General features: G+C 40.8%; 1 protein-coding gene across 6 annotated transcripts in view; it reads left to right on the top strand.

The window, feature by feature from the left end:
- Window positions 1-26,337, top strand: part of cast (calpastatin) — a 209,275-nt gene that overhangs the window by 168,712 nt on the left and 14,226 nt on the right. For all 6 annotated transcript variants that reach the window (XM_043709700.1, XM_043709705.1, XM_043709732.1 and 3 more), the window contains 12 exons: window positions 765-854; window positions 4,009-4,104; window positions 5,408-5,470; window positions 6,336-6,461; window positions 8,360-8,416; window positions 11,425-11,511; window positions 13,046-13,141; window positions 17,664-17,714; window positions 18,307-18,432; window positions 20,055-20,111; window positions 22,280-22,369; window positions 24,125-24,220. In XM_043709700.1, the coding sequence (XP_043565635.1) occupies window positions 765-854; window positions 4,009-4,104; window positions 5,408-5,470; window positions 6,336-6,461; window positions 8,360-8,416; window positions 11,425-11,511; window positions 13,046-13,141; window positions 17,664-17,714; window positions 18,307-18,432; window positions 20,055-20,111; window positions 22,280-22,369; window positions 24,125-24,220 (1,035 nt within the window). The remainder of the gene's footprint in view (window positions 1-764; window positions 855-4,008; window positions 4,105-5,407; window positions 5,471-6,335; window positions 6,462-8,359; window positions 8,417-11,424; window positions 11,512-13,045; window positions 13,142-17,663; window positions 17,715-18,306; window positions 18,433-20,054; window positions 20,112-22,279; window positions 22,370-24,124; window positions 24,221-26,337) is intronic.

Here is a 26,337-nt window from a genome sequence, read left to right as displayed (position 1 = left end):
GGTTCTTCCTGGTGGCGGGTGGAGGGGCGGGGCTCAAGGGTGGAGGAGCGGGAAGTGGAAGAGATGCGGTGGAGGGCATCGTCGACTATGTCGGGGGGGAAATTGCGGTCCTTGAAGAAGGAGGCCATCTGGGTTGTACGTTTTTGGAACTGGTCCTCCTGGGAGCAGATGTGGCGGAGACGAAGGAATTGGGAGAATGGGATGGCGTTTTTACAGGGGGCAGGGTGGGAGGAGGTGTAGTCCAGGTAGCTGTGGGAGTCGGTCGTTTTGTAGTAGATGTCCGTGTTGCTTCTGTCGCCTGAGATAGAAAGGCGAGGCAGAAAGCCCCTTTAACTAGCCAGCAATTATAGACATAATAACTTAAGGACCTCCATTGAGATGCAGGCAGGGAGATAGCTTAGGCTTCTCCCAGACCTTATAAAATTGCAGATAAATTAGGATTAAGTGAAAGATTGACTAGAGTGCCAGGGAATGTTTCCAACCTCCCCACCTGCAAACCAACAGTGGGGTCAAGGAGTTACGTCACTGTATCTGGATCACTATGTGGATCACTAGTAGACACCTCTGTATTACATGTCCAGCTTCTAGGATTGTCTAATGAACCCTAAAAGGCATCAGTATTAGAGTCCTGAACTATAACTTGGAGTAGTGAGATCCACATTTTCACTCCATGGTGGTGTAAGCACTGCTTGAAGTAGTTAGCGGTCTAGATATACTTTATTTAAATTGATCAAAAAGTGATAATATGCCTTTTGTTTTTAAAGGATGAGGATCCATTTGACCTGCTTGCTGGGACACTTCCATCAGAAGCACCGGACAATTCCGCTCCAAAATACACTGGTCCTGAAGTGAAGGTAAAAAAGAAATTTCTCCCTCCTGATATGTTTTCCATCTTTAAATAATTTTCATTTTAATGCACCATAAGTGTATTTGTTGTAGTTGTTGACTTTATCTGCATGTTAGAAGAGCAAACTAATTAATTTTCCACCCTTGCTTTGCTCCCACAATTCTATATTTTCACCCCTTATTTTAGTTATGTTGGATCTTTTGATGTGTATCCTTTAAATAAGGTGGTAAGCAGAAAGTCTTTCTGTTTGTTAAGATGGATATATGATGCAGTCATAGGAGTTTCCTATATGTAAGTAAGAAAATAGTGAATCAATGCTCCTGGTTCTTCCAAGAATATTCAAGTTATCCTCACTCTTTGTTCTATAAAATTCGCCATTTTGACTTTGCAATGGATTTTCTGTAATGCAAAGTTTGGAATCTACCAAATGATTACGAGCATGGTGGAAGCAGAGGACAAATGACTTCAGAAGAAAATTGGTGAACAGTTGAGGGGAAAATAAAATTGCAGAGCTTTATGTATAAAATGGGGGAATGGAACTGATTGGACTGTTCGACAAAGGGCCAGTATGAAATAATGGTGCCAAATGGTCATCTTCTATACCATTATGACTCTATAGATGGAATATTTCACAGAAGCAGTGACACCACCAATTGGTGTTGATAAAGCACGGCACGGGGAAAGGCACAGCAGGTCAGGCAGCATCCGAAGAGCAAGAGTCGACATTTCAGGCATAACCTGAGCCCTGAAGAAGGGTCCTGCCTGAAATATCGACACTCTTGCTCCTACGATGCTGCCTGACCTGCTGTGCCTTTTCCAGCACCATTCCTTACTATTTTTACCAACTCTGATCTCTCCTCAGTGTCTCCTAGTTACTCCACCATTTGGTTAAAATGTCAGTGTCATCTCTGCCAGTGCTGGAAAGCAGGACTGGATTTTAGTCATCGGATAGCTAACTATGCTAAAATCAGCCTATTGAGCCCAAAACCAAGCTGCCAGTGTTTATTTGGCAACATTGCCATGTGTCAACTGATCCAAGGGTGGGCAGGCTGCCCACAATATATCTAGGTGCTGGTAAAATCTCAGTGCAATGGATAGGCAATGGGCACTTCCTTGCCATAGCATAAGATTTGGCAAGGGAACTTTGGCACCTCCCACTTCCTCCTCCTCCACGCTCTCCATGAGGGGTGATGGCACTTAAAATTCCGCCCCACGTTTCTTTATGTCAATGACAAGGCTACATCACCATTGGTGATATCAGCTTTTAGTATTTCTTCAGCATGTTTTGTTAAAAATGAGGATCACTGCTTTTGTGGTTCTGTAATGTCTCCTTAAAAAGAAGTGCTACTGAGTAACCAGTTGGAGATTGATCAGCAGTGCAGAGAACCAGGAGCAGTTCTGCGTTGGCAAGATTGTGTAACACATATATCAAGAGCCATCATCCCAGCAATAAACTTAATGATAAAAAGCAATTCCTTTTGGAATGGCTTTATTAAATGTAATATTTCACAGATTAATAAACATCTATGCACTCCTCCTTGTGATAATGAAATTCATATATTAATTTCATTCCTACTGGTAAAGCTTACAGGTCTCTCAGATCAATGTTTCTTATTATTCAAGAAAGTTACAACTGATTCATTTATAACTAATGCACACTCTTAAAAGTCCTTTCCAAATGTTCACAAAACCAATGACAGATTCCACAGATATTTTAAGGAAATTACAAGTTCTTCTTACTCTACAGAGTCTAGTCAAATGTCATCACTATTGACAGGACTTAGCACCAATGCCTCAGTTCAGTTATTAGAGTTGGTTGCGTTCATAGAATTAGATACGATTTGGAGGTGCCGGTGTTGGACTGGCATGCACAAAGTTAAAAATCATACAACACCAGGTTATAGTCCAACAGGTGTATTTGGAAGCACTAGCTTTCGTGATGCTGCCTCTTCATCAGGTGGTTGTGAAGCAGGAACAGAAGTCACAGAACTTATAGCAAAAGGGTTACAGTGTCAGGAAGTTGTAATGATATATTAAACAAACTTAGGTTAAGTCTTGCATCTTTTAGGATGCGATATGCTGGTTTAGGCTCTTTAATATGTAAATTCGAGAACTCCTTTCAATTGCATTCTCAAGGTGGCTTCAGTTTGTCTAACAATTGGTGTTACCTTAACTCAGACAATGTATTCAAGGTGTGAAATGAAGTCTGTCCCAATGTTGAGTCCGTTGTATTTCAAAAGTGGGACTTACAGAATATTACATGGATTTGTGCAGTTTTTGACCAAAATAAAATGTAATTCTGCAAGTACAGATCCACCCCATAAATTTATATGTGTGTGTGAGTGCATGTGAAAGAGTGTGTGTGTGTATGTGAGTGTGTAAGCTTGGTCAAGTATGTTCGTAAGTATGATGTAGGATATGCCTGTGAGAGGGTGCGTGCGGGGTGGGGGGGGGTGCAAGTGTGTGCATATGGGAGAGAGATCATGCATGAGAGAGGGTCTGCGTGAGTGTGTAGGAATGTGTGTGTTGAGAGAGAATGTATAGTGCAGTGGAGTCACCTGTAGTGTGATTTGAACCCAAGGTCCCAGTTGAGGCCATCCCCATTGGTACTGAACTTGGCTATCAGCCTCTGCTCAGCCACTTTGCATTGTTGCCTGTCCCGAAGTCTGCCTTGGAGGGCAGTCACACTAAGTTCCAAGGCCGAATGTCCCAGACCGCTGAAGTGTTCCCCAACTGGGGGGGGACACTCCTGCCTGGTGCTCATTGCACGGTGTCCATTCACGTGTTGTCATAGTGGCTGTTCAGTCTCGCCAGTGTACCAAGCCTAAGGGCATCCTTGCCTGTAGCGTATGAGAGAGACAGCATTGGCTGAGTCACATGAGTACCTACCACGTGCATGGTGAGAGGTGTCCTCACGTGTAATGGTGATACCTGTGTCGACACTGACGTGAATTAGATAGTAATGGACTGTACACTGAGTATAAGCCCCTGTTCATCACCATTGAACCCAAAGTCTATACATGTTTTTTAACACGGTGTTTTTACAATAGTTTCCTAAACATGATTTAATTCATCCAACTCAAGTCAATCACTTTACTGAAGCATTTTACATGAAAGTTGAACCTTACTATTTAATTAAGATTTAATTACTATATTTTCAGGAATCAGATGCTAAGAAGAAGAAGGCTGAACGAATGGGAGAAACTGAAGAATCTATTCCCCCTGATTACAGATTTAAAGAACAACCCGATCATAAGGTTCAGTTCAACAAGCAATTTGAACTAGGCCAATAATTGTTTCAATCACCTTGCATTTTCAAAATAATGTCCATGTGTAGAAGTTCCATACAAATTTCTACAATGATATAAAGTGAATAGAGATTGCGGAGATCATGAATATAATTGACTGGATTTTCTGATGTATAGCAATCCCATGCAGATTGCCAAAGGTGCCTGGTGAAGTCTAGTCTTGGTGTGGTGGAATCCTCTGAATTCTTCAGTGTACATGAGTACCTTCAAAATACAGGAGAATCATCCAGGCTCAATCTTCATTTTCCTGAACAATTCATTTGGGGTCTGCTATGATGGGGATTTTGCAAGGTGCCAAGCCATTGATTGTCTTTAAGACAGGGACAGATTCTTAATTAGCGATTTTTGAGAAGATTTGTAGCTCAGGTTGATGATAATTGTGTAAGTTAGCTCACTGAGCTGGAAGGTTTGTTTTCAGACATTTTGTCACCATGACCAGGAAATATCATCAATGAGAGTCTCTGGTGAAGCACTGGTGTTGTGTCCCACCTCTCTATTTATAAGTCACCCACTTATTTAAAATGGGTGATTTCAATTCTTGTTCTTTATTTTTCTTTTCAAGGGAAGGTAGATAGGATCTAAATTGCTGTGTTTATTGATGGAGTTCTGGTTAGAATGCCATGCCTCTAAGAATTCTCGTGTGTATCTTTGTTTTGCTTGTCCTAGAGTGTCTGTGGTGTCCCAGTCAAAGTGGTGTCCTTCTTTGTCTGTATGTTTGGAAACTAATGACAGTGGGTCATGTCTTTTGGTGGCTAGATGGTGTTCATGTATCCTGGTGGCAAATTTCCTGCTAGTTTGTCCAATGTAGTGTTTTTTACAGTTTTTGCACAGTATCTTGTATATGACGTTAGTTTTGCTGGTAGTATCAAATGGATTAATAAAGGGATCAAGGCTTATGGGAAGAAGGCAGGAGAATGGAGATGAGAAATCTATCAACTGTCATAGAATGGTGCAGCAGATTCGATAAGCCAGAAGGCCTAATTCTGCTCATATATCTTATGGTTTTGTGGTTCCTATGTACAGCTTCCATCGATGCTTCTGAAATGGCTAGCTGGCCATCAGAAAATCAGGATCAATATTTCATGAAGCAATTATGTACATTTTCAATAGTAGAAATGATTCTGATATCATGCATCACAAGTAATTGAACATGGAATACCAAAAATTGCAGATAAATTAAAATTAATAGCAATCTACACCAATATTCTCCATTCATTAACCTATTATGCTATTACCTTGTTTCTTATAAAAGGATAAAAGTAAAGGATCCTCTTCCTCTGCTGGTCCAGGAGCAAAACCAAAGGAATCAGAAAAGGTAAAGCTTGATTTTTTTGTTTGTTCTTGTCAGGGCATTTGGTTCTCAACATTAAAATGTTCGAGTCACCATTCCATTAGATATGAGAATTATTCTGTTGATAAGATAAAGGTAGTGCTTGATGTTTTTATACAGGATATCACTTAAGATCAGTACTGATATTGTAGTTATTGGAGGGCCCCCATACCCACTAAAACAAAAATGATTAGTGTTGTCATCCTTCACAATGTTATCTGAAAGAATAAAAAGAATGTGCAAGTACTTGGAACATGGAGAAAATCAACATGAGAAAATTAAATTTGGCTCACCATTAAATCATTTCTCTTATGACTGTTCCCATTGAAGCACTTTGTTCATCTTTCTTTAATTATCAGAATAAAGGTATTTTTAAATATTGTTTTAGCCATTGTTTTTCTTTTACAAGTGCCAGATTCTAGATCTTGTAAATTTAGTGATTAAATTTGGTTTTATTTGGATAAAATGGCATTATTCAACCTTTGTATAGAGATGCTAACGTGCTGTGTTAACTTTACTGTATATTTGTGTATTCTCACTGTTTCTAATTATGACTTCCAACGTCTGCAGTGGGATTTTGTGGAAACAGAAGGTTCAGGCTTAACTGAATCCCGCAAAAGGTCAGAAATAAGAGATTGTCAGGCACTCTCTTCTATGTTCAAATGTGGGATTGTTAGAATTCACCTTGCCATTCTCACTGGGTAACATGATATCTCAGAACCTAAAAATCCAAAAGGGGAAATTCTGTGGTCGATGACCATTAATTAATCTATGTTACCTGTTGAGGATTCTTTGTGATTTGTACATTCGATGAGCTAAATTAACTGCATTTATTATATTGATATTGCAGTGTGCCACAGAAGGTGACGCCCTGGATTCTCTGTCAGCAGACTTTGGCCTGAGCTCCCAAGCTCCAATTTCAAAATGCTCAGCTGCAACCTCGCACTCAGCAGTTCCACACGATGTGCCAAAGGAGGTATGACAACTATCTTTGATTATCAGAGACTGTAGCTGGAGTAGGTCACATACTCTTAGGACCACTCCCTGTTTCTAGATTTATAGAGTCATAGAGGTATACAGCACGGAAACAGACCCTTCGGTCAAACTAGTCCATGCCGACCAATTTTCCTAAGCTAATGTAGTCCCACCTGCCAACACCTGGCCCATATCCCCCGTAACCCTTCCTATTCATATACCCATCCACATCCTTTTAAATGCTTTAATTGTACCAGTCTCTACCATTTCCTCTGGCAGCTCATTCCATACATGCACTACACTCTGCATGAAAAAGTTGCCCCTTAGATCCCTTTTACATCTTTCCCCTCTCACCCTAAATCTATACCCTCTCGTTCTGGACATTCCCAACCCAGGGAAAAGTCCTTGTCTATTTATCCTATCCATGACCCTCATGATTTTATAAACCTCTATAAGGTCACCCCTCAGCCTCCAAGGCTCCAGGGAAAACAGCCCAGCCTATTCACTCTCTCCCTATAGTTCAAATCCTCCAACCCTGGCAACATCCTTGTAAATCTTTTCTGAACCCTTTCAAGTTTCACAACATGCTTCTAATAGGAAGGAGACAAAGAATTGCACACAATATTCCAAAAGTGGCCAAACCAATGACCTGCCAACTCCTGTACTCAATACTCTGATCATTAAAGAAAAGCATACCAAACGCCTTCTTCACTATCCTAACTACCTGCGACTCCACTTTTAAGAAACTACGAACCTGCACTCCAAGGTCTCTTTGTTCAGTAACACGCCCCAGGATCTTTCCATTAAGTGTATAAGTCCTGCTAAGATTTGCTTTTCCAAAATGCAGCACCTCGCATATATCTAAATTAAACTCCATCTACCACTCCTCAGCCCATTGGCCCATCTGGTCAAGATCCCGTTGTAATCTGAGGTAACCTTCTTCGCTGTCCACTACACCTCCAATTTTGGTGTCATATGCAAACTTACTAACTGTACCTCCTGTGTACACATCAAAATCATTTATGTAAATAACAAAAAGTAGAGGACCCAGCACCGATTCTTGTGGCACACGGCTGGTCACAGGCCTCCAGTCTGAAAAGCAACCCTCCACCACAACCCTCTATCTTCTACCTTCAAGCTAGTTCCATATCCAAATGGCTAATTCTCCCTGTATTCCATGAGATCTATCCTTGCTAACTGGTCTCTGATGAGGAACCTTGTTGAACGCCTTACTGAAGTCCATATAGATCACATCCACCGCTCTGCTCATGTTAATCCCCTTTGTTACTTCTTCAAAAACTCAAATAAATTCATGAGACATGATTTCCCATGCTGATTATCCCTAATCTTTGCATTCTGATTTGGTCACAGTTAACCACAAGAGCAATCAGTGAATGTGTAATTTAGGTATTGACTTTATGCAATAAAACGTCATCAGCTCTTTTTATCTTTTTGCAACCTATTTTTTCCATTGACTGCTGTTTTTAACTCTCTTGCCAACATATATGATTACTTTGGGTTATCCTCTATCCCATTCTCTTCTCTTCGGCATTTCTGAGGCCAAACATTAATAAGGAATGGCTTTCCCTTCATTTTATTCAAGCAGCATTGATAGTTCACTGCAGAAGATGCACAGCAGTGCACTTATAATTGCATGCTTATTTCTCTCACTATGCTATGCTCTCTCAGCAGTTAAAACATTACCTTAAATTTAACAGATTTTTTAAGGATTTTGCTTCTGAAATCTGCTTTATTTGCTTTTGTTTACATTTGCAATTGATTTAATATCATATTTGAAGTCTTATTCAAAAGGAGAGTGAAATTAAATGATCAAAATCTCAAGCAGTTGAATAGAAATAAGCAAAATTGAAGTAATGTTTGTATTTCCGTTTTTCAAAGGTACCTCTGAAAGCTTCAACAGCTGCCTCAGTGTCTGCAAGTCAAGGTGATACTAAGGTAAATGACAAAAGAAAAAGTGGGATATGTAGAAATTTCTGCTTATGATTGAAACATGCTGTTAGAGTACAGTCTCAATTACAGACTAAGTCAAAACCTAATCTTTTGGGGAGAAAAATTAGCTTTTGTAAATTTGGTGTCATTTCCTCCTAATCACACTTCACTAGAACTGCACCAACTAACTGTCAGATCGGAAAGCAGTAATTTCTAAATATCCTGGATATTTTTCTGAAACTGATGTTTTGGTACCTTCACTATATTATTCAGGGACTCCGTGCCAATTTTGGACTCCAGTTCCAAAGATGGCATAAACAGAGTGTACCTTGACCACTGCAGACTCTATTGTATTTGTCTAGATCTCCAGGGACCCAGCCAATATTATTTTAAGGAACCATTGGAGGTTGCCAATCAGCTGGATAACTTTAAACTTAAGTGGATTTAAATTTAAAGTTAACTTCATTGGTTGGAATGTTCCACCTGATTCTAGCAGATAAATGGGATTTCCACTTACATGGGCTCAACTCTCTTATGGTTCCCAAACTCCAGGAGTGACGTATGGGTTAGTTTGGTATTGAGACCTGTAAGCTTCATCAGGGTACCCACCTTATATCTGCAAGCAGCTACATTTGCAGATGAAACCCATGCCCCATATCCATTAAGTCTTTGATTTTGGAGCTCAATGCCTTCAGGATGCCTATTTTCTACTGTTTTCTGGCATGACACCAATTTCTCTGCTCTTGTTTGGTATGAGAGCTCATCAGCTCCTTACAAACCAAAGAAATTTGAGAGTTTACCTGTTCCCATCTGTTGTGACTTCTGTGCATTCTAAGCCACAACCATTAACAGTCTCTCTCTGTCATGTCACTTGTAAGATGTTTTGTCTTTTCAAAAATTACATCTCTTCATATTTATGCTGCGCATCACCGGCAATGACTTCTCTCCTGTGATGGTATGACCTGCTCCAGTGTTCTCTCGATTGCATCCTTCTGCTATTCCTGTCCCTGTGCCACTTTTGGGAGAAATTATCCAAAAGCAATGTATAATCTCAAAGAATCTCACTAATTCACTTGGCACCATTACATTGATTGTTTTGATTATGACTGCTAGAAACTTAGTTATCATTACCCTCCTGCGCTGAAATATCTAAGGGCTGCAATATTCTTAGCAATGGGCTCTCGGAACTTGCAAGAGGGCACCAGGTTTGCATGAGACAGACAGGTGCTAGTGTCTCTACAATAAGACTTCATGTACCTGTTTAGACTAAATAACTGAAATATTGGTTCCCTGGTAACCTAAAACGAGTGGCTTATCCAGTTGCATCCCTCATTCATGACATTAGGATAGGACTGTGCAGTGGAGTTTAATGAAATACTACCATATTTAGGATCACCATGAATTAAATGATGATGAGCATTGGGACTGGGCTTGCAATCTAGATGTTCCTGTGCATCAGGAAACCCCATTGGAGCTTCTCCACATTGTTTTTCTGCATACGTTTATTGCTGTCAGCTCTTCCAAGATCATACCTTGAGTATTGTATGTAGTTTTGGTCTCCTACTCTGAGGAAATACACTCTTGCTATTGAGGGATTCCAGCAAAGGTCTACCAGACTAATTCCTGGGATGGCAGGACTGACATTTCAGGAAAGACTGGATCTACTGGGCCTGTACTGACTGGAATTTAGAAGAATGAAGGAAGATCTCATAGAAACGTAAAGTCCTGGTGGGACTATGCAGGCTAGATGCAGGAAGAATGTTCCTGATGTTGGGGAAGTGCAGAACTAAGAGTCACAGTCTAGGAATAAGGAGTAAGCCATTCAGAGTTGTGAACCTGTGGAATACTCTACCTCAGGAAGCTGTTGGGGTCAGTTCATTAGATATATTCAAGAGGGAGCTGGGCGAGGCCCTTGCAGCTAAAGGGATCAAAGGGTATGGGGAGAGGGTGGGAATAGGATACTGAGATTGCATGATCAGCCCTGATATTACTGAATGGTGGTGCAGGCTTAAAGGGCCGAGTCCTGCATGAATTTGCTATGTTTCTATGTCTAATCCTGTTCCCACTTCCTCAAAGCTTCTGTTTGAGTATCTATTTGTGTCAGAAGGCTGGATTTTACATGGGCCGTGGGGGAAGACCTTGAGGGAAGAGATTGCATTCCCCAGTACCCAAAACCATTCCACCCAGAAGAGTCACTAGGCTATCTGCTTCAGTGCAATCCCCATCGTGAGAGTGAAACAATGGTGGAGGAAGTTAAGTGGTCCCTAAATGGTCACCAGGATACATGGTCTATCCAATCCTCCTACTACCCTCTATAAAAGGGAAGACTGTGAGAGGCAGGAGGGAAGGCAGCAAGCAGCCTATTTTTATGAGCCGTTCCTGCCTTCAAGCGCACAGTCTCTCAGGGGATTGTAAAGTCCTCCACCGAGAGCCCATTGCTAAGAATGTTGCAGCCCTTAGATAATTCAATGGCAAATATGGAAACGGACAATTTTGGAAAAAAAAGATTGTTATTAGTTTGTAACTTTAAGAGGTTGAGACTGTTGTACTGGCTCAGTGCATTCAGTTAGTCAATGATCAATTACACTTACTTTTGAGACTGCTTCAAATTTGAAAGCATAGTCCTCATCATAATATGGGGCTGGACTCCAGAACATGACCATCATCCCAACGTTCAACATTGTTAATAAAGTAAAATGTAACAAATTACAGGACAAAGGGCATATTTTTAATGAAGGATTTTTATTGTTGACCTGTTTAAGGATTATTGGTTCTAACAATTCTATTCATTCTATTCATTCAAACAAACATATACCAGTTATTAGCTTTGTGTATTTAGCCTTTCATTGGTGTTTAAAGTTGAAAGCTAAAATTATCCTGTGTTTGGAAATTACACATTATGTGTAAGGAGTACTTATTTGATTTCTGTTTTCAGTAAATGTTTCGCTGCTGTCAGAATATGTTTCCATTGATAGCTGTCAGTAAATGTATAACAGTATTTTTTGCCTTTGAAGGGTGAAGATCCATTTGACCTTCTGGCAGAAACATTACCGTCAGAAGCACCAGATTCTGCTCCCAAATACACTGGCCCTGAAGTGAAGGTGCATATCAGTTTACCTCCTGATACTTTCAATCTTAAAAAATTTCATTTTACTGCCTCATATATTGGTTATTTTCTTGATGCTAATATAAATCCTACAAGGGTTGTTGGTAGCACATATGCTGTTCCCAATCTATTGTTATATCTGTCTCATGGTAAAGTTAATGCTTGCTGTAACATATTAAGAAACTGCCTGTTCTCCAGAGATGCTTCTCCAGTTGCCCTGAAAGGCTTAAGTTAATATTAACTCCTCTTTACAGACTGCCTTAAACATATTAGAATCGTGCAAAACATTTCATGCATGCATAATGAAGCAAAGACAGTAGGGCAATGGATGAGTAATCTGGGGGAGTTATCAAAACCTTGTTTGAAAAGTTGATTTTCCCAGAGGAATTTGAAGGCGAGGGCCTGGGGTGACTTTGAGGATGCCCTGTGCCAGGGTTCATTTTGACGTCCTTAAATTTTACTGGAGACGGATACTAAAGTTAACCTGGTGTGAAATTGACAATGAGAAGGCAAGTTTCCAATAGGAACATAGTTGTCAAAATGAACATATACCAGTTATTAGCTTTGTGTATTTAGCCTTTCATTGAATCTGCTCTAGACTGCTGGCTGGCTAAGGGTCCAGAGGAGTTACATGAGTGCTTTAGGCCCAGTGATGCCCCTGCAGTGAAGGAGGAGGAGGGGTTTAGGGACTTAATTCTAAGAAAATTGGTAAACCTCCAGAAGTGCCACTATAAATTCCCCAAGCTGCAAAAACAAACCAAATGAGGTGAAACAAATAAACATTTTGGAATGCTTTTGACAAGGTAGTGATTGCCTTAAGCAAGCTTCTGAAAAGTTACAAATGAGCTTTAAAACATAGTCTTTGAAGCAGGAACTATTTGACGAGAGGGGAACTGTTGTGGGATGTCTGAGAGGATGCTGATGGGTGGTGACAGATTCTGCAGGGGACTAAGGATAGTTTCCATCTGACTTGTCTGGCTATTTTGAAGCTCATAGATTTGTAATTGCAGTATTCTTTATTATAAAAAGTATACCTGGATACAAAGTACTCTTCCCAGTGCTTTATTCCTTTTTATGCGCTTACAAGACAGTTTTCCAATGTATATGAATCTCTAAGCCATCACCAGTACTCTCGAACACTGACAGAATCTGTCTGATTCTTCATGACTTAAAAACCGACCTGATTGAAATGGGAAAGAATTAGTACATTGTTGTGAAGCAGGGCATTTAACTTTGCAGTTAAATTTATCGAAATGCATAAGTGTTACCTTTGTTTAGTCAGGTGCCCATCTCATTCAATCTACAGGGTTACCTGTTATTATGAACAACAGGTATAGCCCTGTTTATAGCGACCTGTGTCAACTGGTATCAATATACCAAAACCTTTCTCCTTTGAGCAATTAGTTAATTACCTCAATGTTTTTATTTAGTTCCATGAATTATTTTACAGAATTTACAGAATTTACAGAATAACAGTTTATTGTTATTGAATCTTAATATTTTGTGAATTTTATTTCCCACGTTTCCAGGAAGCAGATGTTACTAAGAAGAAAGCTGAGCGAGTGGGAGAAACGGAAGGATCCATACCCCCCGATTACAGATTTAAAGAACAACCTGATCCGAAGGTTTGTTCCAAACTAATAATTGATCTTATCGTCCGAGTTCAAGATGTTGTTCCAGCAACAGGAAGTGCAGGAGTGTTGAGCAGGAGGCTGGTCATGAGGTTACATATTTGGGTGGTTGCTTTATCCAAAACACTACTTGGGTAGTGTCTCCCGCTCATCCTCCTCCTCTAACCAAAAAAGTTATGTGCATCAGTTGGTAAGGTGGTAAGTGTTTTCTTTCATGTTTCATTTTTTTCAGCTGTCTGTTTGGGAATTTAGAGTAGTGGGAATGGAGGTTAGGGCAGTTGAATGTTCCTCCCACAGTATGTGGGAGGTTAGGGTCACCTCTACTGCCCCTGCTGACTTCATTTGTGGGAAGTGCACCCAACTCCAGCTCCTCGAGAACCGTTAGGGAACTGAAGCTGGATGAACTTCAGATTATTCAGGAGGCGGAGGGATTATTGATAGGAGTTACAGGGAGGTAGTTACTCCACAGCCACGTGAAGAAGGTAGATGGGTTACTGTCAGGGGTAGGAAAGGGAACCAGCAGGCAGTGCAGAGATCTCCTGTGGTGCTTCCCCTCAACAAGTATACAGTTGGGGGTTGGGGAGGGTGGGGTGGGGGGGTTACTTACCAGGGGTAAGCAATGGGGTACAGGTCTCTGGCACAGAGTCTGTCTCTTTTTTGCTCAGAAAGGAAGGCAGAAGAGGAACAGAGCTTTAGGCATTGGGGACTCCATAGTTAGGGGGATAGATAGGAGGTTTTGTGGGAATGAGAGAGACTCTTGATTGGTTTGTTACCTCCCAGGTGCCAGTGTTCGTGATATTGAGGATTGTGTTTTCAGGATCCTTGAGGGGGAGGGGAGCAACCCCAAGTCGTGGTCCACAAAAGCACCAACGACATAGGTAGGAAGAAAGGTGGGGATCTAAGGCAGAAATTCAGGGAGCTAGAATGGAAGCTAAGAGCTAGAACAAACAAAGTTGTTATCTCTGGTTTGTTGCCCGTGCCACATGCTAGTGCAGCAAGGAACTGAGAGAGCGCAATGTTGAACATATAGCTGCAGGGACGGTGCAGGAGGGAGGGTTTTGGATTCCTGGATAATTGGAGGTCTCTTTGGGGAATGTGGGACCTCTACAAACAGGATGGTCTTCACCTGAACCAGAGGGGTACCAATATCCTGGGGGGGAAATTTGCTAATGCGTTTTGAGAGGATTTAAACTAATGCAGCGGGGGGGGGTGGGAACCTGAATTGTAGTTCCAGTGTACTGGAGATTGAGGGTAGTGAGGTCAAGGATAGGTTTACAAGGTCGCGAGAGGGCACCTGCAATCAGGATGTTGGTTTGAAACGTGTGTACTTCGATGCCAGGAGCATCTGGAATAAGGTGGGTGAACTTGCAGATGGGTTTGTACCTGGGATTTTGATGTTGTGGCCATTTCAGAGACATGGCTAGAGGAGGGACAGGAATGGTTGTTGCAGATTCCGGGATTTAGATGTTTCAGCAAGAACAGAGAAGATGGTAAAAAAGTGGTGGTGGGGGGAGGTGTGGCATTGTCACTACAACAGCTGAGAGAACGTTTGAGGACTTATCCACTGAGTTAGTTTGGGCTGAGGTTAGAAACAGGAAAGGAGAGGTCACCCTGTTGGGAGTTTTCTATAGGCCTCGGAATTGTTCCAAGGATGTAGAGGAAAGGATTGCAAAGGTGATTCTCGATAGCAGCGAGAGTAACAGGGTAGTTGTTATGGGAATTTTAACTTGCCCAATATTGATTGGGAATACTGTAGTTCAAGTAGTTTAGATGGGTCATTTTTTGTTCAGTGTCTGCCGGAGGATCTTCTGACACAGTATGTAGACAGGCCAACAAGGGGCGATGCCATATTGGGTTTTTGGGAATGAACCCTGCCAGGTGTTAGATTTGGAGGGACATGAGCACTTGGGCAATAGTGACCATAATTTGTTTATGTTTGCAATTACAATGGGCAGGGATAGATATATATCACAGAGAAAGAGGTATAACTCAGGGAAATGCAACTATGAGGCAATTAGGCAAGATTTAGGATGCATGGGATGGGGAAGGAAACTGCAGGGGATGGACACAGTTGAAATGTGGAGCTCATTCAAGGAACAGCTACTGCAGGTCCTTGATAGGTATATACCTATCAGGCAGGAAGCTAGTTGTTGAGAGAAGATCCATTGTTTACTGAAAGAAGTTGAAGCTCTTGTCAAGAGGAGGAAGAAGGCTTACATGAGGATGAGGCATGAAGGCTCAGATAGGGAGCTGGAGAGTTATAAGTTAGACAGAAAAGATCTAAAGAGAAGGCTAAGAAGAGCCAGGAGGGGACATGATAAGTTGTTGGTGGATAGGATCAAGGAAAACCCTAAGGCCTTCTATAGGTATATCAGGAAGAAAAGAATGACTAGAGTAAGATTAGAGCCAATCAAGGATAGTAATGTGAAGTTGTGTGTGGAATCTGAGGACATAGGGAAACTCTTAATGGATACTTTTTGTCACTATTCACATTAGAGAAGGGCAATGTTAGTGAGAATGTTGACATCCAGGCAACTAGATTAGATGGGATTGTGGTTAACAAAGAGGAGATTTTGCAATTTTGGAAGATCTGAAAATAGATCAGACCCCTGGGCTGGATGGGATTTATCTTTGGATTCTCTGGGAAGCCAGCGAGGAGATTGCAGAGCCTTTGGCTTCGAACTTTATATCATCATTGTCGACAGGAGTAGTGCCAGAAGACTGGAGGATTGCAAATGTTGTTCCCTTGTTTAAGAAGGGGAGTCGGGACAACCCTAGTAATTATAGGCCGGTGAGCCTTACTTTGGTTGTGGGTAAGGTGTTGGAAAAGGTTATAAGAGATAGGATTTATAATCATCTGAAAAGGAATAATTTGATTAGGATAGTCAACACGGTTTTGTGAAGGATAGGTCGTGCCTCACTAAGCTTATTGAGTTCTTCGAGAAGGTGACAAAACAGGTGAATGAAGGTAAAGCGGTTTATGTGGTGTATGTAGACTTCAGTAAGCGTTTGATAAGGTTCCACATGGTACGCTATTGCACAAAATACGGAGTTTCGGGATTGAGGGTGATTTAGCGGTTTGGATCAGAAATTGGCTAACTGAAAGACCGAGGGTGGTAGTTGGTGGGAAATGTTCATCCTGGAGTTCAGTTACCAGTGGTTTGTTTTGGGGCCATTGCTGTTTGTCATTTTCATAAGTGATCTGGATGTGGGTGTGCAAGGATAAGTTAGTAAATGTGCGGATGACAGTAAGGTAGGCAGAGTTGTGGATAATGCCGAAGGATGTTGTGGGTTACAGAGAGACATAGATAAGATGCAGAGCTGGGCTGAGAAGTGGGAAATGGAGTTTAATGCGGAAAAGTGTGAGCTACTTCACTTCGGAAGAAATACCAGGAATGCAGAGTACTGGCTTAATCGTAAAATGCTTGGCAGTGTAGATGAATAGGGAGATCTTGGTGTCCAGGTGCATAAATGCCACCTAGGTTTATATGGTTGTTAAGAAGGCATATGGTGTGTTGACATTTATTGGTAGGGGAACTGAGTTTCGAAGCCACGAGGTCATGCTTCAGCTGTACAAGACACTGGTAAGGCCACACCTGGAGTATTACGTGTAGTTCTGGTCACCACATTATTGGAAGGATGTGGAAGCTTTGGAAAGGGTTCAGAGGAGATTTATGAGGATGTAAATGATACGGAAGGGAGGTCTTATGAGGAAAGGCTGAGGGAATCGAGGCTGTTTTCGATGGAGAGAAGAAGGTTGAGAGGTGAGTTAATCGAGATGTACAAGGTAGTCAGAGGGTTAGATAGGGTGGACATTGAGAGCCTTTTTCCTCAGATGGTGAAGGCTAACATGAGGGGACATTTCTTTAAATTGAGGGGTGATAGATTTAGGACAGATATTAGGTGTAGTTTCTTCACTGAGAGAGTAGTAGGGGTGTGGAATGGCCTGCCTGCAACAGTAGTAGACTCGTAGACATTAAGTGCATTTAAATGGACATTGGACATACATGTGGATAATAATGGAACGGTGTGAATTAGATGAGCATCAGATTATTTTCACAAGTTGACGCAACATCGACGGCCAAAGAGCCTGTACTGCACTGTAATGTTCTATGTTCTATGTGACTATGGCCAGAATGCCTAGCCATAGCTTTTAACTGCAAAGCTGCACTTCTGTACTTGTGGGCTTACCATAGAAATGTCCTGAAATCATAGGTCACATTGAATTTGGCAGTAAATTGCCAAAAGATTAAATTACTAACTATTCTTAAACTGATGTCAGTACACATCAGTGTCCTTCACTGTTGATCCAGGTATATTTTAATTAAATTCTGTGATTATTTAGTTTTTGATCAAATTAAATCTACAATAATGTGCATACATTACATTTCCTCTTAATTCAATTCTTTTTAACATGCTGAAGCATTTTATTAAAGTTCTAATGTTGCTTTACCAGTGGCCTTCCATTATAAATAATTTTGATACTCTAAAATGAATTTGATTTTCTTTGGAACAGGACAAAGGTAAAATTGCCTCTTCCTCTACTGGTCCAGGAGCAAAACCAAAGGTAACAGAGAAACTAAAAATCACACTGTGTTTTTCGTGAAGGAGAATTTTATTTTTTGCTGTAACATTTTTCAGGATTCTATTCCACAATATATGGGGACATTTATGATCTTATTGTATGAAAGGGAGAGGTTGGCATTTGTTTGACGATGAACTTGACTTGATACCAGTGTCAGAATTAGCAGTGATATGCCAACCATTCCGCAAGCCCACAGTTACTTACTCTATGTTCTGGAAAGTCTGAGAGTAGTGACTGTGTGTGGAGCCTTCCTCGTTTGGACAGAGCAGAAGCTTGGAACATAAATAGTGTCAGAAATGAAAGAACACAATTTGTGTAGTGAGAAAACCATTCCTATTATTTCCCATTCTTTCCACTGGAAAATGTGATAATATGAGAACCTAAGGGGAGGGAATGGAAAATTATGAGCTTAAACAGCCAATGCTAAGTGTTAAGTTTTTGTCAACTTGCTTATGAATTAGGAGTAGGTCACTCTGGCCAATGTGGTTCAACATTGAGAAATGAGTCCTTTATATTTGTGTTCTTGAAATATTATTGAGATAGATAAGTACATTTATTGTATTGCTATCACCAGTCTATGTCAGAAGATGATGTCCTGGAGTCACTGTCCGCAGACTTTGTCCAAAGCTCGCCAGCTACAATTTCAAAATGCTCAGCTCCAACTTCTCACTGTGCAGCTCCACCACCTTCACTGAAACAGGTATGGAACTTAGGAACAGGAAGAAGCCATTTAGCTTCTCTCTTCTGTCATCTAAGATAGGGTAGCTTCTATTACCAACTGTTAAAAACATTCATGCTGGAGTAGTTTGGGGCCAGTATTCAGGTGTGCTGTGCAACCATCCGTATAAATACCACAAGAGGTCTAAGATATGTAATGAGTTCTGTCTGAGAAAGTGGACAGCCCTTTCCTTCATTTTTCTGAGTATAAGATACTGACCAGTAAGTGGACACTGCCAGGAAGAGACAATGCAAAACGTTTGAAGTCAGAAGGAGCCTGAGTGCTCACCACAGCAATGTAGCATTCCTGAGAATCACTGCTGAATCACAATATCACCTGTTATCACCTGCTTCCTCATGAAGGACTTACACAACAGGTGCTGTAACCAGGCAAGAGATCCCTATTCAGCTAGTTCAAACAAGGAAGTTGAGTCTGCAGCTCATCTCATGGCTGTTTAATTTGATCTTGGATTAATACAAAATCCAAACACTTTCTGGAACCACAGAATTGTTATGTCATAGAAGGAGGCCATTCAGCCCACCATGCCTAGACCGGCCTTCAAATGAGCATCATTACCTGCTGCCAATCTCATGCCTTTTGCCCCATACCCTTGCATGTTATTTCTAACCAAACAACCATCTGATGCACTCTGGAATGCCTCAGTTGAACTTGCCTCCACCATATTCCCAGATAGTGCATTCCATAAACGAATGAACAACTTTGTGAAAAATCTTTTTCTCACATCACCATCAATTGTTTTGCAAATCAGTGACCTCTCATTTCTTGTTCCTTTTATGACCGGATCATAAGGAGAAGTACCAGAGATTCTAATCCCGACCTGATTTCAGTCCTTCATACTTTGCTTGTTGAATGACTCTGTTTCTCCCCAATTCTCTGTATGACTGTGGGCTGTACATGTGGCATTTTAGAAAATTGGATTTGCTTGTTCTATTTTGGCTGAGATAATATCAGCATGTGTTCACGTAAGCTTGCTCATTGAATTAAAAGGAGTTCATTCAGTCAAAACTCCTTAGCTCTCAATGCCACAATTATTCTGATCTTACAACCACAAGAACTTGACTTAAAGTTACAGCCCCATAGGATCCTTTACAAGTGCAGGGAATTGTGAAAAGAGGATAGAAAGACAATAGTACAGCAATAGTCATGAAAGATTTTGGTAAGGCTAATTGGAGTGGAAACTAAGGAGAAGGTAGAGCTAAGGTAAGTAAGATAGAACTAAGGAACAGCAAAAGATGCACGATGCTGTTTGCAGTTGTTTATCGACCATTAGACAGTGATATGATGAGAGGCAGAGATCAAGGCGATGTGCAGCAAAGTGCCAGAACACATAGGACATGCAGATTCAGGGTTTCATGCTGGGGCCAACCTAGGGAAGGCCTGAGGGTTGTGTATGGGTGGGCCACCTTAGGCTATGCTCATTCCTTGTCCCAAATTCCCTTTAAAACTGAGCTGGCTGAGGGCAGGTAAGCTCCCAAGGGGATTTTACTGGCCCCACTCTCCAACCTATAAATCCAACAGTGGGTGAACTGTCTGAATGAACAAGTGAAGATAATTAACAGTTGATATTTCCTTTTCTTATAAAGGCACCTGTGAAAGCTTCGAAAGCTGCCCCTGTTTCTGCAAGTCAGGGTGGTACGAAGGTAAATGACAAAATACACTATGGAACAAAGGATTTTCTGTTTACAATGGTTACTTTCTTATTTCTAGAGAAAAGGTTCAAATCTAAATAGATATTGAGTCAGTAAAAGGATACATTGTCGTTTGGGACCAGATACTGATAGACCCCATGCAAAACATACACAGTTTGAGGGCCCTGCTTTTCATTGACCTTCAGTTAATGTCTGCTGTGTTTGCACTCCCAAATTCTCCCATTATGATTTTGAGTATTCCTCACACATTGATCTACCCCTTGAACGGGGTAGAATACGATGTGATAATTTCCTCGTCAGAGGTAGGATAATGAATCTCAGCAAGCAATAGCCCTGATACTAAGTGGGTAGTGGGGTGTCTGTTGGATACACAGAGGTCCTGCAGAGTGTAACAGTAGGACCACATTGTAGTTTATTTTGGCTCTTTTCCCATCTAGCAGCTGACTAAACAAACAAGCTGGTGGCTTGCTGAGCAGATAAAACATTGGCAGAAGCCATTCCCAGCAGCTCTAAGAATCCAATCAGGAAGTGATTGAAGGTTGCAGCTCAAGACTTAGGAAGTGGGACGCTAGGCACTGCAGGGAGTGATTATACTTATGAACATATCAGTTGTTAGCATGGGTATGTTATTTAGCTCCTAGGGCCTGCTCTACATTTCAATAAGGTCATGGCTGATCTGTTTGTATTTTGAATTCCACATTTCCAATTATTTCTGATAATGTTTGATCCTATTGTCTAATAAAAATCTATTCACCTCTGCTTTAAAATAATTTGACAACTCCACCTCCAATACTTTGGAGGCAGAGTCCCAAAGTCTCACATCCCTCTGAGGGAGAAATTGTCCTCATTTCAGTCCTGAAATGTATGGTCCCTAATTTTTAAATAATGCCTCTTAATTTGGACTCACTCATAAGAGAAAACATCCTTCCCATGTTCCTCTCCCACCCCTATCAAGACCGTTTAGGATCTTACAAACTCCCATTGAACCAGCCTTTACACTTTAAACTCCATTGAAAGCAATCCCAGTCTGTCCAAGCTTTCCTCATAAGACAACACTAGGTTCATTCTCGACATCAATCCAGGAAATGTTTTCTGAACCACCTCTGATGCGTTTACACCCTTCCTTCAATAAATAAACCAATGCTGTACATTATTCCAGATGCGGTCTCACCAATATAACTGAAGAATAACAATCTTACTCGATTTGTCTATACCTCAGAATTAGTTTTCATTAAGTAGCGTCTTTGTATTCTTCTTGTCAAAGTGAATAACTTCACATTTTCCTGCATTATACGCCATCTGCCAGACTTCTTCCATGTTTTGGCAGATTAGCTGTGGGTTAAAGATCAGGGCTTTTAGGGATGTTATTGGCGATTATGTCTGGAGGCAAGAGAGAAATTACGTTTGGCAGAAGTTGTTTTTTTCTCTGAGGGAGCAACACCCATGATCCTTCGAGTTGCCTAGTGATGTGAAAAGCTGTCACCTTCAGGGGCCAGCAGTTTTCACCTCCATTTTGCTGCTAGTTTTCCCAATAAATGTGACTGACAACTATTAAAGTAAAATTCAGTTAAGGCTCCACTATCAGGAGAACCCTGATTTAAGATACAATAGTTAACTGTTCTATCTGTCCAAGATGGAACATGGGATGTCCATTGTTAGAAGAATGCTGACAGCTGCATACATGTCATATTAGGATTTTAAAACACTTACTTATCCTACACTCTCCGTTTATACTCCTCACCACCACCATCTGCAACTAATATCATCTTTAACTGTCATATTGAGATCTTTACAGTGGAATCCATTTAGTCAGGCTATCACCAGTTACGATATCTCCTCATCCCGTATCCCTACAGTTTGTTGATACAGTGCCAAGCTGCTCTTCATGTACAAATCACTTCTTAGTGACATTAGTTTTGAGAATCAGACCAGCTCTCAGAACCATGGTTTTACCTCTAACTACATTGGCAGAGTGAATGGGGCTGAAATTGTTTAGCTTTGCAACGTTATTGCAGAATTTCATGTCGATATAAGGAGGCTGCTTCATTTATTTGCAGGCAGACTAAAACCTTTAGCAACTTACTTCACTGCTGTCAGAATCTATTTCAGGTGAGATTGAGCTGAAATTCAAAGAAATATATATTTATTTGTCTTTAAAGGGTGAAGATCCATTTGGGATGCTTGCTGAAACTCTTCCATCTGAAGCCCCAGACAATTCAGGTCCCAAATACACTGGCCCAGCTGTGAAGGTATGGATTTAATTTCTTTCCTGAGGTTTTCCATCTGTGAATAAGATTACTGTTACTGGATCGCATTTTGATCAGTTTCTGGCTACAGTTAATTGACAATGTAGGTAGGGTCAGGCTGTTACAGTCCAGTGAGATCAGTTACATTAATAGCGAATTTTGAGAAGATTTGTAGCTCATGTTGAGGTTCTGGATGTAGGTTTGCTCAATGAGCTGGAAGGTTCATTTTCAGATGTTTCGTCACCACATTAGGTAACATCATCAGTGAGCATCTGGTTGAAGCCTTCATCCAGAGGCTCACTGATGATGTTACCTAGTATGGTAACAAAATGTCTGAAAACAAACCTTCCAGCTTAGCGAGCAAACCTCCATCCAGGACATCAACAGTGTCACAGGCTGGTTCTATTTTCAATATAGGTAGCCCTGTTACCTTATTTTTACATTGTAAGAATCTTGCTGGTTTGATTGTTAGTATTGTAACATTTCTAAGTTTCCTAAAATGCAATAAAATGTGCATTTTTATAGCACCTTCAATGTAGAAAAATATCCAGAATTGCTACACACAGATGCAATAAAATAACTGGAGACAATATCCATCAGGAGCTAGTGGGACTGGTGATAAAAGCTCAGTCAAACAATTGCTTACTGGAGTGCAGGGAGTTAAAGAGTAAGCATCATCTAGAGGGGGAACACCAGAGCATTTTTTTAGTCTCTAATGAGATGGTGTTGTTATTTTTTGCCCATCCCTAATTTCTCTTAAACTGAGCAACTTGTTAGAGCCAATTCACAGGGCATTTAAGAGACAACCAGGGTGTGGGTCTGGAGTTACATGTAGGCCAGACCACATATGGATGACACATTCCCTTCATTCACATTGGTAAACATGATAAGTTTTAACAACAATCATTTTCATGATCAATATCAAAACTACCTTAAAAATTATGAACTGAATTCAGATTTCACCAGCTCTCAGTCCCAAGCAAATTAGCTGAGTTTTTGGATTACCAGCAATTACGTTGTCATGATGCCATTTGCTCCCTGACACATTTTCTTGTTCAGAGATGTTATTACACACCTCTAGAACAATGGGACAAGAGGGCCCCCATTAGCTCCCTGAAAAAAATCACTGAAAGCACAACCATTAATGACAGGACAGGGATGGAGGAGAAGGTTGGAGGAGACAAGAAAGGCTATTACTGAGATGACAAGGCCAGTGGTAGTTCAACTGGAGCTGAATAATGCATTTGAGGAGGAGGCTGTTCAAACATGTCAAAAGTTCCAAAGAGTTCAAGGAAGGCTAGTAAATAATGATAACAACCACAGAGAGTTGAATCTTTGGGTAAACTTCATTTGATACAGGAACAGAAGCAGAACCAGATCACACATTCATAAATGAAGTTCAGCAAAACTGATCACAATTTTTGGAATTCACAACACGGTCAAGGACTTTGGAGAGGAAAGGGAAGTTCCAGATGCTAAATATGGGGTAGACATTTGACCACCAAGTCTCATTGATTTGAGCTCCTCAGGTCATGATTTCTAGGTAAAGCTCTATTCAGAGCAGTTGGTGTCAACTGATATCAATAATTGTAGATCTATACCCACTTTAGAGTGAAGTGAAATAATTACCAAAATATTGGTTTCATTCAGGTGGTTTTACCTAGAAATGTCTTTGTTTTTTTTTGGGGAGGGAGGAATTTAACGTTTCAATATTTTTGTGAATTTGATTGTTTTTGAAACATGTTTTCATATTTTCAGGAAACTGATCATTCCAAGAAGAAGCCTGAGCTTGTTGGAGAGACTGAAGAATCTATCCCCCCTGACTACAGATTTATAGAACAACCTGATCCTAAGGTTCAGACCAACAACTACTTCATATTAAGCCAATTGTTTCAATACTTTTACTACACTCAGAGTATTTTGATATAGGTAGAGAGGTATGCAATATGGTCCCTCAAACATGTTCCACCGTTCAACAAAACAGGAGAAACAGAAGCAGCAGTAGGCCATTCAGCCGTCAGGATGGCATGGTAGCTCAGTGGTTAGCTCTGCTGCCTTGCAGTGCCAAGGACCTGGTTCGATTCCAGTCTTGGGCAACTGTTTGTGTGGAGTTTGCACATTCTCCCTGGGTTTGCTCTGGTTTCCTCCCACAATCCAAAGATGTGCAGGTTAGATGAATTAGCCATGCTAAATTGCCTATTGTGTTCAGGAATATGTAGGTTAGGTGCATTAGTCAGGGGTAAATATGGGATAGTATGGGAATGGGCCTGGGTGCACTTTTCTTTGAAGGGTCGGTTTAAACTTGTTGGGTCGAAGGGCCTGTTTCCGCACTGTAAGGATTCTATGATTCAAGTCGCCCTTGCTCTCAATAAGTTCATGGCTGATTTGCAATAGGCCTCAACTCTCAATATTTCAAAAGTCTGTCCAGCTTCTCTTTAAATATTTTCAGTGATCTAGCCTCTGCAACTGTCTGAGGTGGAGAATTCAAGACATTCCCTCGGAGAAGAAATTTTTTTGCACATCAGTTTTAAATGTAAACACTCCACAGTAGAAATATCTTCTCAACATCTAAACAATCAACTCCCATACGAATCTTGCACATTTCAAAAAAAATGTCTTTGATTCTTCTACACTCTAATGAATAAAAGCCTAACCCATTTAGTTATTCGAAATAAGTCAACCCCTTCATCGTACAAATCAGCCTAGTGTATCTCTTTAAAACAGCTCCAACGCTAGCATACTTTTTTAAACTCAAAACTGTACACAGTGCTCTAAATTTGACCTCACCAAAACCTCTACAGTTGTAACAAGATTTCCATGCTTTAAACTCCAAACTCCTATCTAAAAACAGCAAAATTCCATTTGACTTAATTGCTTGCTGTAGCTACGTGTAAACTTATTGTGTTTCAAGCACAAGAACATCCAGATCCCTCTATACTGAATTTGCTTGTGTAAATCTTTCCTAAATGTCCTGCTATTTATTCCTTAGTAATGAACTCTGGTATTTTCCCAATGGCAGATATTAGGCTAACTAGCCTATTCCTGCTCTTTGTCTCCCTCCATTCTTGAACAGGGACATTATATTTACAGTTTTCAAAACTACCGGAACCCTCTCGAAATCCAGAGAGTTCTGGAAGAATTCAACCACTGCCCCCACAATCTCTCCAGCCACTGCCTTTAAAACTTTTGATGCAGGCCAGCAGGTCCTGGTGAGTTGTCTGCTTTTAACCCCGTTAGTTTGTCAAATACTTTTGACTCCCCGATCCAGACTGTTGTAAGAGCTTTCCTCCTATTAGCATCTCGCTTATCTGTTGCCATTGGGATGCTTATTGTGACAACCACTGTAAAATATTTTAAAACTTCCTTGCTCCTTGTTATTAATTTCCCAGTTATACCCTGAATGGGTCTCACAATCACTTCAGCTTCTCCCTTATATGCCTGTCAAAGCTCTTGCTCTTTATTCTTATATTTCTTGTCGATTTATTTTCATAATCAATTTTCTACCTCTTTTTAACTTTTTAGTCATCTGCTTCCTACAGGAAACCTCTCAATCCTATGGCTTACAACTAGTTTTTGACCTTAGTATTTGGTTGGGTGCACTCCCTGACCTTCACATTCCTGATGAATGTGAAACATTGATTGTCCTGCTCCTCAGATGCTGCCTGACTGGCTATGCTTTTCTAGTGCCACACATTTTGACGACACTCCCTGGCAGTCTTGTTAACCACACATAGTTCATCCTTCTCCTCAAGTCTTTTTTGACTGGAATAAAGCTTTGCTGAATGTAGTGAAATATCTGCTTCAATGTCTCCAACTGCTCATTTTCCCGGTAGTCTTTTTTCCCAGTCAGATTTAGACAAATCTTTCTGCATACACTTTGCCTTCAATTTAGAGATTGTTTATTACAATGGTTTGAGCCTGAAGTTGTTCTCCCTCAAACTGAATTTGAAATTCTACCATGTTGTGGGCTC

This window comes from Chiloscyllium plagiosum, chromosome 2 (genome assembly GCF_004010195.1).
Source record: "Chiloscyllium plagiosum isolate BGI_BamShark_2017 chromosome 2, ASM401019v2, whole genome shotgun sequence".
Lineage (NCBI taxonomy): Eukaryota > Metazoa > Chordata > Chondrichthyes > Orectolobiformes > Hemiscylliidae > Chiloscyllium > Chiloscyllium plagiosum.
The sequence above is the reverse complement of the archived record's forward strand: the minus strand, read 5'-3'. Positions and strand labels throughout refer to the sequence as shown.